Here is a 16089-nt window from a genome sequence, read left to right as displayed (position 1 = left end):
TTTTCTCTTCGCATTAGGTGGCCAAAATATTTGAGCTTCAGCTTCAGTATCTGTCCTTCCAATGAGCACTCAGGGTTGATTTCCTTTAGGATGGACTGATTTGACCTCCTTGCAGTCCAGGGGACTCGTAAGAGTCTTCTCCAGCACCACAGTTCGAAAGCATCAATTCTTCGGCGCTCAGCCTTCCTTACAGTCCAGCTCTCACAGCCATACATTACTACTGGGAAAACCATAGCTTTGATTAGACGGACCTTTGTCGGCAAGGTGGTGTCTCTGCTTCTTACTATGCTGTCTAGGTTTGCCATAGCTTTCCTCCCAAGGAGCAAGCGTCTTTTAATTTCATGGCTACAGTCACCGTCTGCGGTGATCTTGGAGCCCAAGAAAGTAAAATCTGTCACTGCTTCCATTTCTTCCCCTTCTATATGCCAGGAAGTGATAGGGCCAGATGCCATGATCTTAGTTTTTTTTTAATGTTGAGTTTCAAACCAGCTTTTGCACTCTCCCCTTTCACCCTCAACAAGAGGCTCTTTAGATCCTCTTCACTTTCTGCCATTAGGGTGGTATCGTCTGCATATCGGAGGTTGTTGATAATTCTCCCAGCAATCTTAATTCCGACCTGTGATTCATCCAACCCGGCATTTCTCATGATGTACTCTGCACATTAGTTAAATAAGCAGGGTGACAATATGCAGCCTTGTCGTACTCCTTTCCCAATTTTGAACCACTCGGTTGTTCCATGTCTGGTTCTTACTGTTGCTTCTTGACCCTCGTACAGGCTTCTCAGGAGACAGGTAAGGTGGTCTGGTACTCCCATCATTTAAGAATTTGCCACAGTTTGTTGTGATCCACACAATCAAAGGCTTTAGCGTAGTCAATGAAGCAGAAATAGATGTTTTTCTGGAATTCTCTTGCTTTCTCCATGATGCAGCGAATGTTGGCGATTTGATCTCTAGTTCCTCTGCCTCTTCGAAACCCAGCTTGTACTTCCGGTAGTTCTCGGTTCGCATACTGCTGAAGCCTAGCTTGTAGGATTTGGAGCATCACCTTGCTGGCATGTGAAATGAGCGCAATTGTGTGGTAGTTTGAACACTCTTTGGCGTTGCCCTTCTTTGGAATTGGAATGTAAACTGTCTTGCGGCCACTGTTGAGTGTTCCAAATTTGTTGGCATATTGAATGCAGCACTTTAACAGCATCATCTTTTAGGATTTTAAATAGCTCAGCTGGAATACTGTCATCTCCGCTAGCTTTGTTGTTAGTAATGCTTCCTAAGGCCCACTTGACTTCACTCTCAAGGATGTCCGTCTCAAGTTCAGTGACCGCACTATCATGGCTATCAGGGACATTCAGATCTTTCCTGTATAGTTCTTCTGTGTATTCTTTCCACCTCTTCTTAATCTCATCTGCTTCTGTTAGGTCCCTGCCTTCTTTGTCCTTTATCATGCCCGTCTTTGCACAAAACGTTCCCTTTGAGATCTCCGATTTTCTTGAAGAGATCTCTAGTCTTTCCCATTCTATTGTTTTCCTCGATTTCTTTGCATTGTTCATTTAAGAAGGCCTTGCTCTTGTCTCTCCTTGCTATTCTCTGGAACTCTGCATTCAGTTGGATATATCTTCCCCTTTCTCCCTTGCTTTTCGCTTCCCTTCTTTCCTCAGCTACTTGTAAAGCCTCATCAGACAGCCACTTGGCTTTCTTGCATTTCTTTTTCTTTGGGATGGATTTCGTTGCTGCCTCCTGAACAATGTTACGGACCTCCGTCCATAGTTCCTCAGGCACTCTGTCTATCAGGTCTAATCCCTGAAATCTATTCCTCACCTCCACTGTGTATTCAGAAGGGATATGATTTAGGTCATACCTGAATGGTTGAGTGGTTTTCCCTACATTCTTCAATTTAAGCCGAAATTTTGCAACAAGAAGCTCATGATCTGAGCCACAGTCAGCTCCAGGTCTTGTTTTTACTGACTGTATAGAGCTTCTTCATCTTTGGCTGCAAAGGACATAATCAATCTGATTTCGATATTGACCATCTGGTGATGTCCATGTGTAGAGTCGTCTCTTGTGCTGTGGAAAAGAGTGTTTGCTATGATCAGCGTGTTCTCTTGGAAAAACTCTTATTAGCTTTTGTCCTGCTTCATTTTGTACACCAAGGCCATGCCTGCCTGTTATCCCAGTGATTTCTTGACTTCCTACTTTAGCATTCCAATCCCCTATGATGAAGAGGACATCTTTTTTTGGTGTTAGTTCTAGAAGGTGTTGTAGGTCTTCATAGAACCGATCAACCTCAGCTTCTTCGGCCTCAGTGGTTGGGGCATAGACTTGTATTACTGTGATGTTGAATGGTTTGCCTTGGATTCATACTGATATCATTCTATCATTTTTAAGATTGTACCCCAGTACTGCTTTTCCCACCCTTTTGTTGACTACGAGTGCTACTCCATTTCTTCTAAGGGATTCTTGCCCACAATAGTAGATATGATGGTCACCTGAATTAAATTCACCCATGCCTGTCCATTTGAGTTCGCTGATTCCCAAGATGTCGATGTTCAATCTTGCCATCTCATGTTTGACCACCTCCAGCTTACCTTGATTCATTGATCTGACATTCCAGGTTCCTAAACAACATTGTTCTTTACAGCATCGGATTTTCTTTTCACCACCAGACACATCCACAGCTGAGCGTCCTTTCGGCTTTGGCCTAGCTGCGTCACTCTTTCTGGCGCTACTTGGAAATACCCTCTGCTCTTCCCCAGTAGTATATTGGACACCTTCCGACCTGAGGGGCTCATCTTCCGGCGTCATATCTTTTAGCCTTGTGATACGTTCCATGGGGTTTTCTTGGCAAGAATACTGGAGTGGGTTGCCATTTCCTTCTCCAGTGGACCACATTTTGTCAGAACTCTCTGCCATGACCTGTCCGTCTTGGGTGGCCCTGCACGGCATAGCTTATGGCTTCACTGAGTTAGGCAAGCGCCTTCACCACAACAAGGCAGTGATCCATGAAGAGGTTCTCTCCTCTCTGCTTACATAAATTCTACATAACAGAAATAGATCATTTATATGGTGCTCAAATTATCTGCAGTCTCCATTCCCAGCTCCACCAGCTTCAGCTAAATCATGCCCCCTCCCATTAGCATTTTAAACCAGCAGTTAAAGGGGCCATCAAAATGGTAGGGTCTTCCCCACCCACCTGTAATTTGAGTACTGACTCTATAGCTTCTCCAGGACTGGAAGTGACTTGCCTGTGCACCATCCCAAAGTCATTCTACTCCCACAAAGCCAGCTACTTGGTACAACTCTAAACCTCTGATAAGTAGTTACGTATGTAGTAAGTAGTTGTAGCAGTGCAAGTGTCAGTTTGTCAGTCTCACTATTTAAACAGATGTACAAATCTCTTGTGCTGTTGACTTCCTCTGCCTCTCTCTCCTACTCCTGTCTTAAGCCAGTTCTAAACATGACACATGACACTCAACTCATGATGTCTGGAGTTCTCACATGATGTTTTTGCTCAATTACAAAGGATATTGCATGCAGGTGGTATTATTATTATTATTATTATTATTACATTTATTAATCGCCCATCTGGCTGGTCACCCAGCCACTCTGGGCGATGTACAACATACAATAAAACAGTTTAAAACAATAAAATTCTACAGTAAAAACATTTTCTAAAATACCCTAACCCACCCCAAATGCCTGCCTGAACAACCACGTTTTTAATACACGACGGAAGCTCATTAAAGAATGGTATGCTGAATCTCCTGCTTTCCACCTCAGGTATCCATCTCAGGAATTCTGGGGATAGTTTGCCATGATATCCTACTCACATGGTACTGCAAACATTTAAATTAAGTTCACATGGGTGCAGCTTGGGAGGAAGCTATTTGTCTGCCAGAGTGGTGGCCACAGAGGCCACCCTTGTGGATACAATCTAGCTCTCTTTTCCCTATGGTTGTCTGCCAATGTACTGGCATGATGGGAAGGAGTCACTGGGTTGTATCCAGTATTAGTCCTACTTACAGTAGACCCATTTAAATGAATAGGACTTAAGTTTGACTAACATTGGATACAAGCTATTAGTCTACCCAAGCGGGGTGGCCATATTATTTAAGGGCAGGTACTATGGAAACAGAAGGCAAAACTTTAGTTTTAATACTATCTATGCCTAATGGGAACATTTCCCCACAGTGCAGTAAAAAATAAGAAGTTATGTTAAACTTCTGGAGAAAAATATGGCACACTTTACAGAAGATTCGTCTAGAGCAAACAGCATATATGGCAAAGTTACACTTCACTTATCAGACCAGCATCTAACAATGTGGTAAGTGTAATGTTTACATCTGGCCATAGAGCCTTATGCCACACTCCTTAAATCTAGTGGGCAGGTTCACATACTTAACCAGCTGATGATGATTCCCTTCTGGAGGCAGTATCCAACTGTGTCGTTCCACTAGTATAAACGATGTTGTGCTAGTGGAAACTAGGTTCTGGACTATGCACCAGAGGAGAATCAAACTAAAGATATGTTTGTGCAAGCATGGTTGCACAAGTGGTTGTGCAAGCTGTTGTGCATTACACTTGTGCAACCCATTGTGCAAGCTGTTGCACATAACTCTTATGTAACCTGTTGCGCAACTGCTTGCACAACTGGTTACACAAGCATAATGGGCAACCACTTACGCAACGGAAAGATTCAGCAGAGCTCCGCTAGCATTGTTTGTGTTTCTGGAATGACTCCATTAGATACTGTCCCTATAGTGGAAGTATAGGTGTGTGAGACCCCTCCACAACACATAAAATGTAATATGTGACACAGTTGCTCATAATCCGTACATGTGCAACTCCCCCCACCTCATCGCCAAACAGGAAAAATCTCTGCATGAACTCTGCTGTTTTTATGCAGTCTCTTATATTGTGCTTGTTCATGTTTTATGGTGGTTTTGTTTTATCAAACATTGTGATTTTATATTGCTACGATGGAAGCCAACTGACACTGCCTTGGTTGGTTTCAGAAAACCGGTATTGAGATATCTTAAACAAACAACCGAACAAATTGTGATAGCTTGGCCCTAAAATGTGGCTAACAAATAACTTAAATAATAAACCAATAGAGAAACAGACTACCCACGTCATTTTAAATTATGTGTGTGGTAGAGGAGAGTGCCCCCTGCTGCTCTTCAAACTTGAGGAAGAAGAAACTTATCAGTCAGGTAAGCATGTGAACTGGCTCATAGTCTCTCACCTCTCTACTTGTCCAGATACTGGTTTCTTCTCCTTTAAGTCTCATTTTGAGATCTACTTCTGTGCTGTATAAAAAGATGTTTTCTAAGTGGTTCTTCTGACAGGGAGACAGACAGACAGACAGACAGACAGACAGATGTGTGTGTGTATTCCCAAATTATATAGCTGATCACTGGAAGCAACAGTGAAATGGTAAGTCAGACTCTCTGAAAAGCATAGAGCAGTTAGCATCCCAGTATCATCAGGCCCTTATCACTGCATGATTAAGTTCTTACTAGACTTTCCAGTAAGGGCAACCTTCCTGATCTGGTAACTGTCAAGGGCAAGCCAAATACACAGAGTCAATCTATGAACATTTAATCTATGCCGAGAAGGAAGATTAAGTGTATAATTGACCCATATAATCCACGTATCATCTCCAGTCAAATGCTTCCTATGCCCGGTTTAGACAGACAGGGACTCTATCAGAGAAAGCTATCAGAGGCTGCATATTACCAGGGCTGTGGATCTCATCAAAGTTCGAGATGGCTTTTTAATCACTGATCTCAGAGACTGCTAGACTTAAGCAGATGAGCTAGCGCTAAGCACATCTGCTTTAATCCTTATCTTCTGCTCAGGCAGGCTCGTGTCTTCAAGAAGTACAAGGAGGGGAAAAAACAAATTAATTTTTGTTTAGATCTTTGCAATCTTAAGAGCTTCACTGGATGATTTGATTTTTCATATCAAAAGCATGTTGTTTTTTAAACTATTTTTTGAGCAAGGGGCAAGATATTGAATTAATCATCTGAGAGGAGGGGAAAAGTGCCATCTGCGCCATTTGTGGATTCTCCATCAATATCTTAAGACGCAAGGCACCTGGATTTACGTCCCATTTTTCAGTACTTTGTTGCTACTTTCTTGTGACTATAACAATACACTCTTCATCATATTTAATACAGCATTTGTCACTGGGGGATCTGCGGTGATTGCCTTGCTGAAGCCAAGGGTGGCAGTGTGCCAGACTAGATGTTTCCTTAATCGCATGATTGGCCGTTGTGTGCTTGCATTTTCTTTTTTGCTACTAAATAGCAGCCTATGTGGTGAGCGGGGGCAGGGGGGGAATCTTCACTGAGATCATGGCATGGCAGGGGCGGAGGGCTTAACCTTGCCCTGCCACAGTCTAGGTCCATATCAGGCTTTGTGTAGTTGCTATTTGCATTGGAAGGGAACTCCTTCCAGAGTCACAGTGTCAACGGGTTGGAGCAAGGATCTGCCTTCTGAGGAAGGGCTCTGCTCACGGAAGGTCCCTCTGCCCGATTTTTGGGGAATCTCTTCCATTCATCTCAGTCTCCTGATTCTCTGTGTAGCATTTTCAGGGGGCTGGAGGGGCTGCCCTGGAAAAGAAGGGGCAGGGAAGTTCGCTTCCACCAACACAGTTGATGCAGCTTAAATCTAGATCCTGCCGGTTGCATGCCAGCCAGATTTGCATAATTACCCTCACCTGCAAGGCTTCTCATGTCATCCAAACCCAGCAAAGGTGGCTTGTTGCGGTGGGTAACAAACCACCTCATAACCCTCCAACAGCCCATGATCAGCAAGTGCAGGGTCATTAACAAGCTATGGGTGGCTTGTTAACCACCTTGCGACCACATGAACCAGGCCAATGTGTGCATTACATTTGGATTCCCTGTGTTGGATGGAACCTGCCAGAGCTCCCCCAGCCTTTCTGCACCAGTGTGACATAAATCACGTCTGCTTTACACAATATAGGAATTAATGGATACATATTTGCATATGCTGTATGTACCTGCAGTAATATGTGAAAGCCACATTTTACTGCATGTACATGCTCATAAAACAATATGGTCATTTCTTTTTTCATTGCATAGATACTATACACTGCCAAACCAAGGTCAATCATGACTCTTTGCAGCGTGTACACACAGTGTATATATATATATACACACACACACACACACACACGAGGTTAAAAACCAAGAAGTATGACTTTCACATGTTCCTGGGAACACAACAGGTACTCATGGGCTCCACTTGAACCACAATGGAACCAGACTGCTGGTGCTAAATATAAAAAGGGTAGCAGAGCAGCTTTTAAACTAAACCCTGGGGGAAAGACCTACAGGAGCTGGGAAGCATTCTGTTTGGGTTTAATTATCCCAAAGGGGTGAAGATAAAAATTATTTTGATTGCCCTAATATAGAAGGAGAGGAAATAGGCCAGGAGCACATGGTAGAACATAATAGCCAATCAAAAGGGCCAACATCCTAAAGCAAAAGATGCACACACCAGAGCCATCTGGGGAAGGATACCATGTATAGGTGTTTCTATGCAAATGCTAGAAGCCTCCGCATCAAAATGGGAGAGTTGGAGTGCTTGATTTTAAAGGAAAACCTGGATATAGTGGGCATTACAGAAACCTGGTGAAGGGGAGAGAACCAGTGGGATATGGTCATCTCTGGATATAAACTCTATAAGAAGGACAGGGAAGGGCACACTGGGGGAGGTGTTGTGCTGTACGTCAAAGAGGGCATAGCATCAAGTGGACTAGATCAGCTAAAAGGGCTAGCCTCTTCCACAGAAGCACTGTGGGTGACAATACTAGGATCCAAAACTAATTTAGTGCTAGGAACATGCTATCGTCCTCCAGACCAGAATGCTCAGAGTGACCTTGAAATGGAAAATGTAATCAGGGAGGCCTCCAAACAAGGAAGTGTAATAATGGGCGACTTCAATTACCCCCACATTGATTGGATAAATGCATGTTCCACTCACGAGAAAGAGGTTAAATTTCTAGATGCCCTAAACGATTGTGCCCTAGAACAGTTGGCTGTAGAACCGACCAGAGGGTAGGCGACCATGGATTTAACCCTAAGTGGTGTCACCCAGGACCTAGTATGAGATGTAAATGTTGTTGAACCAATTGGAAACAGTGACCACAGTGATCAGATTTAATATATATTTAAGTGGAAAATTGCCCAGGAAGTCCAACACAGTTACATTTGACTTCAAAAGAGGAAACTTCTCTAAAATGCGGGAACTGGTGAAACGTAAGCTAAAAGGGTGATTCAAAAGGATTAAATCCCTGCACAATGCTTGGGGATTACTCAAAACCATAATAATAGAAGCCCAGCTAAAACGTATACCACAGGTTAGGAAAGGTAGCACCAAGTCCAAGAGGTTGCCAGCATGGTTAATGAGCCTTGTTAAGGGAGCTATTAGAGAAAAGAGAATTTCTTTCAGAAAATGGAAGTCTTGCCCAAGTGAGGAAAACAAAAGGGAGCACAAGCTTGCACAAAGACAATGCAAGTAGACAACAAGAGATGCAAAAAAGCATTTTGAAGAGCATATCACTAACAACAGCAAGGCCAACAATAAATAATTCTTTAAATACATCAGAAGCAGAAAACCAGCTAGGGAGGCAGTTGGACCATTGGATGACAGTGGAGTTAAAGGAGTTCTAAAGGAGGACAAGGAGACTGCAGAGAAGCTGAATGAATTATTTTCATCCGTTTTCACTGCAGAAGATATAGGACAGATACCTGTGCCTGAACTGATGTTTTCAGGAAGGGAGTCTGAGGAACTGAGGCAAATAGTGGTGACAAAAGATGATGTTCTCAACCTTATTGATAAACTGAAAGCAAATTAATCACTGGGCCCAGAAGGTATCCATCCTTGAGTTCTCAAAGAACTCAAATATGAAGTTGCTGATCTTCTAACCAAAATATGAAACATGTCCCTAAGATCAGCCTCTATACCAGAGGACTGGAAGATGGCCAATGTAACAGCAATTTTCAAAAAGGGATCCAGGGGGGAACCAGGAAATTACAGGCCGGTTAGCTTAATGTCTGCCCTGGGTAAATTGGTTGAAGGCATTATTAAAGATAAAATAAGTAAGCTTATAGAAGGACAAGCCTTGCTGAAAAAGAATCAACTTGGCTTCCACAAACATAAGTCCTGTCTCACTAATCTTTTAGAGTTCTTTGGGAGTGTCAATAAACATGTAGACAGGGGTGATCCGGTAGACATTATTTACTTGGACTTCCAAAAGGCTTTTGACAAAGTCCCTCACCAAAGACTCCTGAGCAAACTTAGCAGTCATGGAATGAGAGGACAGGTCCTACCCCTTCATGGATCACTGCCTTGTTGTGGTGAAGGCGCTTGCGTAACTCAGTGAAGCCATAAGCTATGCCATGCAGGGCCACCCAAGACGGACAGGTCATGGTGGAGAGTTCTGACAAAATGTGGTCCACTGGAGAAGGAAATGGCAACCCACTCCAGTATTCTTGCCAAGAAAACCCCATGGAACGTATCACAAGGCTAAAAGATATGACACCAGAAGATGAGCCCTCAGGTCGGAAGGTGTCCAATATACTACTGGGGAAGAGCAGAGGGAATTTCCAAGTAGTGCCAGAAAGAGTGAAGCGGCTGGGCCAAAGCCGAAAGGACTTTTAAATTTTTTTTTTAAAAGGAAATGTGTGAATAGGATTATTTGGGTTCTGGATCATGTGGGGCCCCCCTCCCTCCAGATGTTCACACTGTAATGTAGAAAACTGGGAGGGGGGGTTATGTAATACACCTGACACGTGGGGCAGAGCTATGCAGTATGGCCCCACTCATATGTTAAGGCAAGAGTGGTTATTTTAAACTCTGAATAGGACTCGTATAATTAAACTTAAGATGATAAAACTTGTTATAATATATTATAAAATAAAACAAATTGATGAAAAGTAATGAGACAAATACAAGATATAGAAAAAAATCTGATGTAACCAGATACAAGGTGTTATGCTTTCAATGCCTGGAATTTAATCCATACCAAAGACAGTACACTAGAGCCCCAGTTCTGATGTTCCACTGAAATCAAAGGAGCCATTTCTAATGATGCCATCAATGGACTGCCAAAATTCCCCACAAACCCCAAAGCAAACTGGAACTCCACATGATCCTGACTCTCTTGTCATTCAAGTAACACTACAGGACCTCACTTAGGATAGGCCTCTTTGCAAGTTACACTTTAATTGCTATATGGGTCATAGAATTTCTAGATTTCACAATTTCTTGTGTTTCTAGATAATGAAAGATGCTCAAAGCACTTTGCAAGGATTAAAATAGCCAAGAGATGCATTTGCTTCAGGTAGTAAGTTGGCTATATAACCTGAAGTCAGAGTTTCAGAACTGACACAAAGGTACAGGGAGACAAATCTAGCCAAGAAATACAAATGTACACTAAAAAACAATCTTTCTGCGTCTTACTCATTACTAACGGCCCATTCAAGTTAATTGTGGCTGCCATTTTAGTTGGACAAGACAAAGAAATCATGTCAAAGTTCTTGGGGGAGAAAATAGCCTTGTTAGCTGCTCATTGCCAGACCATCTTAACCAATCTGTTTCTTTCCCCAATGACCTGAAGAGAAGATTTTTAAAATGATGATGATGACTTTATTCCACAGTAAACCTGACTAATTTACTGAATAAAGGCGATTAAAATGTAGACCACACAGTAATATTCATATAATCTCCTGCATACCCCAATATCCACCAGGGAGAATAATTCTGCTATTATAGCACACATGCGACAGGGGATCTGGGAAGGAAATGAACACTAAGCAGGGTAAAATGAATGAATGAATGAATGAATGGCTTTAGGAACAAAAGAAAAGGCAAAATTAGCATTTTGAAAATTAGTTGCCAGTAACAGTAGTAATTAAAAGTATCAATTCTTTTTTCTTTCTTCTTTTAAAGTGGAAAACGAAGAAGACCAGACAGGGACAAGGAGGAATCAAATGGAAATAATATACTTCAGAAATAAAAACAAAACAATAGAGGGATGGCCATCTTAAAGATGAACAGTGCAATCTTACTGTCTGTTTACTTGGAAAATATGTCTGGCTGTATTCAGTGGGGTTTACACCCATGGAAGTGTCCATAGAATTATAGCCCACACTGTACATTTTTGGTTATTTATATTTCAGAAAAGTAGGCAATGCAAGGACTTGGAAAACCCAGGCCAATGTATCCAGTGGACAGGCTCACATGTTCCCATCAGCCCTAGCTCACATAGCCAATGGTGAGAATGATGGGAGTTGAAGTCCAACAACGTCTGGAGGGCTACATGTTTCCCATCCCTGCTTTAGGGTAGCCTTCCACAACATGGTCCTTCCAGATGTTTTGGCCTACCCTTCCCATCATCCCTGACCATTGACCATGCTGGCTGGGGCTGATTGGAACTGTAGGCCAAAACATCTGGAGAACTCAGGTTAGGGAAGGCAACTTTAGGATGACAAATGCAGGGTGGCATCCTGTACCTTTAACAGTTCTGTAGGAGGAATTTCTGAAGATACAACTGATCATGCCAGAGTGAAAATATTCCACTTTCTGAAAGTCCTTCTATACAGCTGACACAAAGGTACAGAGAGAGACAAATCTAGGCAATGATCACAAATGTAAACTAAAAGACAATCCTTCTCTTCCTTACTCGTTACTAATGGCCCCTGCAAGTTCCTAGTGGCCACCATTTTAGTGGAAGAAGACAAAGAAATCATGTCAAATTCCAGTAAATAACTGTTGGGGGAGAAAATAGCCTTGTTAGCTGTTCATTGCTAGACTTCCCTAACCAATCTGTTTTTTTCCCCAGTGACCTGAAGAGAAGACTTTAAAAATGGTGATGACTTTATTCCACAGTAAACCTGACTAATTTGGATTTGGTTATCCAATGCTTGCTCCTGACAAAGGGCCTTAGGTAAATTGTTATCTTCTACTTTAGGAGATGAAAATAATGTGTGTTCCTGAGTTTCATGATAAGGATTTGGGACTAATATGCTATGTGGAACTTCATGCAGATGCCAACATGTAGAAGCACTGCTAAACAAAATGAAATGCTCATGATATTTCAAATGGCAGCGTCAGGAAGCCATAGGAGACCAGCTTGTCATGAGTGTGGGAAATATAAGGGACACTGCTCCATTCCCAAAGAAGATGGCAATTGGAGCAGGAAGTGAGGTTTGCATCAGATTTTTGTTGAGAAAATGTAATCTGTGGGGTGGCCTAGGAAAGCTATGGGATTTGAAGTTTTGGATAGGAATGGCACTTATCAGTTTTTGCAGAAATGTGCCTCAGGTAGAATCTAAGGACATGTAATGAACATTTTCAGATGAAAAAGAAAGGCAAGATTTGAGAGTGCAAACTGTTGCATGACAGTGAGAATTGGGAGAAAATGGGTGCTCTAGACCATAACAACACACATGGTTCTTAGTGATGTACCCATGTCCTTACAATGGAGCAAGGCTGCCTTAGGACTGTTTGGAGACAGGCTTCAAATGGGAAACAAGTTGTGGCTTTAACCCAGTTTTGATCTTAGCATGTAATCATGTCCTCCAGTGGGGTTTATATTGCCTAGAGAGGTGCTTCATATAGAATCATAGAATAGTAGGGTTGGAAAGGGCCTACAAGGCCATCGAGTCCAACCCCCTGCTCAGTGCAGGAATCCAAGTCAGAGCATCCCTGACAGATGGCTGTCCAGCCTCGTCTTGAATGCCACCAGTGTGAGAGAGCCCACTACCTCCCTAGGTAATTGGTTCCTTTCGTATTGCTCTAACAGTGAGGAAGATTTTCCTGATGTTCAGCTGGAATCTGGCTTCCTGCAACTTAAGCCCATGATTCCGTGTCCTGCACTCTGGGATGATTGAGAAGAGATCCTGGCCTTCCTCTCTGTGACAGCCTTTCAAGTACTTGAAGAGTGCTATCATATCTCCCCTCAGTCTTCTCTCCTCAAGGCTAAACATGCCCAGTTCTTTCAGTCTCTCTTCATAGGGCTTTGTTTCCAGTCCCCTGATTGTATGGGAACATGTTGTAACTTCAAGCCAACTGAGTTATTGCTGTACATTTGCTCTTTTGCAAAGACACTGCCTAAATATTTTTAAAGCTAATTTAACAGAGGAATTTTATTTATTTAATTTATATCCCACCTTCCCATTGCAAATGATGCTCTCAAGGCAGACATATGAACTCATAAACCATAGTGAGATGGAACTGAAATATTCCTGTCAACTATCCCTCTTGTAAAGTTCAAAACAAGCTGCTGGGATGCACACAAAACTGGAAACTGCTCAAAGAAAAGGCTGGCACTGAAAAGAACAGTCCCTGGAAATGTACTGCTAATAGAAGAATTTTCACATAGATGGGCAGAGTACTAGCAGATCTCTAACAGAGAGGAAATGACTGCCTCTTTTGTCATTGCCAAGTGGATAGGTGATTTGTCTTTGGCATTTTTTAATGCTTGAAATTCTCTTAAGAGGAAAGCAGTCTCTGGAGTGCTTTATGCATGAATGAGGCATTCTCAGTGGATATGGGTCATGCTAGTAGATGTACACAGGAAGATTATTTGACTGCAATTCATGCCACTTGATATAACGTGATAAAACATTTGACATGAGAGATAAGTTCCATTTTAATCTTGCAGAATATCAGGGAAGTGGGGGTGAAAGGAGAGAATTATGCAGTAGGTGGAGGTTTCAGTGGGAAAGGGAAATAGGAAGAAAGATGTGTAATGTTCAAAGGAGGAATTTGATGAAGATTTGGGGTGGCGGTTGTGGGAGAGAAAAAGCTTTTCAATGTAAGCAAGGGAGCAAGTGAACAAAGCACCAGAATGTCTGAAGGCATTCATAGCTGAGTGCCAGAACAGAAGAAAAATGAGAACGCTGAGAGGTGGAAGGAGAGAAAACGGAAGCTGTTTTTACAGTCACATAAACACATAAACAAAGATCCATCCTAAGAAGTGATTGAAACAGTAATGCCAAGTGCCTGCTTCAAGCATAAATGCTAGACTGCACAATTGCGACAAGGACAGAAAATGTGTTGTACAGCAAAAGCAACAGAAAGGCAGAGAAGTCTGTTAACATGTACTCCATCCTCTTTAAAATAAAATATCAGTTGACACTTGGAAGCTATCCGGCACCACAGCCACTGTCTTCTTTCACGGTTTACGTACAAATTGGAATTGCATTTGAGATCAAAATTAACCCTATGTTTTCAGATTTTAAAATTGATAAGTACCACCCAATATTTTCAAGAGGACCCTAGTTTCAGTTTAAAGCACAACAATTGTATTGTACAACCCAGAAATATTTTTTCTTCTTCTTTAATTCATGCTCATTTTCTTTTATTAATTTTTTTGAGGGGGAAACAGGTCAAAGTTATTTTTTATATTTTTGGCCCTTCAGTGATGTGATACACTCCAAATCAAATTTCACATGCACCCTATCTGACTTCGTCACCCTCTCCCACTTTTTAAAAACAGGACTTTCATGGTAAGAATATTGACTAACACATTCCTTCTACAGAATAATAAGTGTTGAATTAAGGTGCTCTTATCCCAAAATCTAGACAGAGAGAAACTGGGACAAAGTGGAACTGAGTAGAGCATTAGAGCAGACAGAGCGCAGATAAACTGAATTTCAGTAAGAAGAAAAGGCAACATAAATCTGTTTTTAAAAATATCTACAACTGATCATTTATCTCAAAATGTGACTTAACCTCCTGTCTCATTTTGTCACATTTTGCAGTTTCTCCTCCTTGGATTTTCAAGGTGGAGGAGGCATTTACTTACATCAAATAACCTTTCTATATACATCTCTTCATTGACCTTATCACGCAGGATGTCCTGAGAATGGCGAACGAAGGTCACGTAGGCATCAGCAACATCCATCCCTGGTTTCTGTACAAAGAAAAGGAGTGGGGCAGGGAGATGGGGAAAGAGAGGGAAAAAGCATGAAAATGGCATCTCCCCAAGACAGTTGTAAGGATTCTCTCACCACTTCACCACTAGTGCTCTATTCTCCCTCGCACTGTGGCTGAGGAGCCTTCTTCTAGCAGATCTCTATGACATATTTGGGCACCAGGGATTGCTGTCTGCTATGTAGGTAGCTGAAGCTACTAACTGCAAACTTGTACAACTAAGATCGCTCTATGCACATTATTTCTTTTTCGCCTTGCAGGAAGCGGCTTGGAAGGATTGACATGCTAGTGCTAGGAAGTTCTCTCTTGCAATGTTTGGTAGTACTGACTTAATTAGCAAAAGAACAACTTGAGCTATTCTCCCCACCCCCCATTATCTTCTTCATGCAAATCTTCTGTTATATAAATCTAGAAGACTAACACACAGCGCTAGTCTGTTGTTCTCATTCTTCTAAGGCTTTTGAAATATGTATGTTTATAATTTAAAACACCATCAAATCCTCAAAGCATTTACCTGATATTATCTCTATATTTTAGTCCTTTCAAAGTGGGACAATTAATATTTCTATATGTCTAAGGGTGCAATCCAAAGTTAAACACTTTGCACTGATTTCAAAAGAAAGTTAAACAGATACTTAATTTTCTCCCACTGAAACTCACAGGGCCTTAATTTTGCTTAACTTTGGCTGGATTGTGCCCTAAATTTATAACTAATAAGGCTCCAATCCTATGTATATTTGCCTGAGAGTAAGTCCTATTGAATACAGTGGGACTTACTTCTGAGTAAACAAGCATAGGACTGCCAGTGGTGCAGCTAAGTAATTTTAAAACATGGACTTAATGGTCTTATTGGGGTGGTGGTGGGTGGTGGAACTTTAGACAGCCAAGTGTATTAATTACTTCAGTTGTGAAGCACACAATTAACATTTCTCCCCTCACCGCCATTCCATGATTTACAACTGCCTCTATGTGCCTGATGTGTTAGAACAAAACAACAACATCAAACATTTGCCAACCCTAATAAATGAAATACTCTGTGCATGTGCAGTTTCACATTTTTAACTGACTTAAATCACAGCACCATCCAGTGGAGACTGATAGCTCCAGTTTCGCAGGGGCA

At 41.9% G+C, this 16089-nt stretch overlaps 1 protein-coding gene across 2 annotated transcripts in view; it reads right to left on the bottom strand.

Moving 5' to 3' along the window:
• Positions 1-16089, bottom strand: part of CADPS (calcium dependent secretion activator) — a 517790-nt gene that overhangs the window by 46632 nt on the left and 455069 nt on the right. For both annotated transcript variants that reach the window (XM_084840490.1, XM_084840489.1), the window contains one exon: positions 14842-14949. In XM_084840490.1, coding sequence (XP_084696616.1) covers positions 14842-14949 — 108 coding nt within the window. The remainder of the gene's footprint in view (positions 1-14841; positions 14950-16089) is intronic.

The sequence above is a fragment of the Heloderma suspectum genome, chromosome 2 (assembly GCF_057233095.1).
Source record: "Heloderma suspectum isolate Gila_16-S chromosome 2, 16-S_ref, whole genome shotgun sequence".
Classification (NCBI taxonomy): Eukaryota; Metazoa; Chordata; class Lepidosauria; order Squamata; family Helodermatidae; genus Heloderma; species Heloderma suspectum.
The sequence above is the reverse complement of the archived record's forward strand: the minus strand, read 5'-3'. Positions and strand labels throughout refer to the sequence as shown.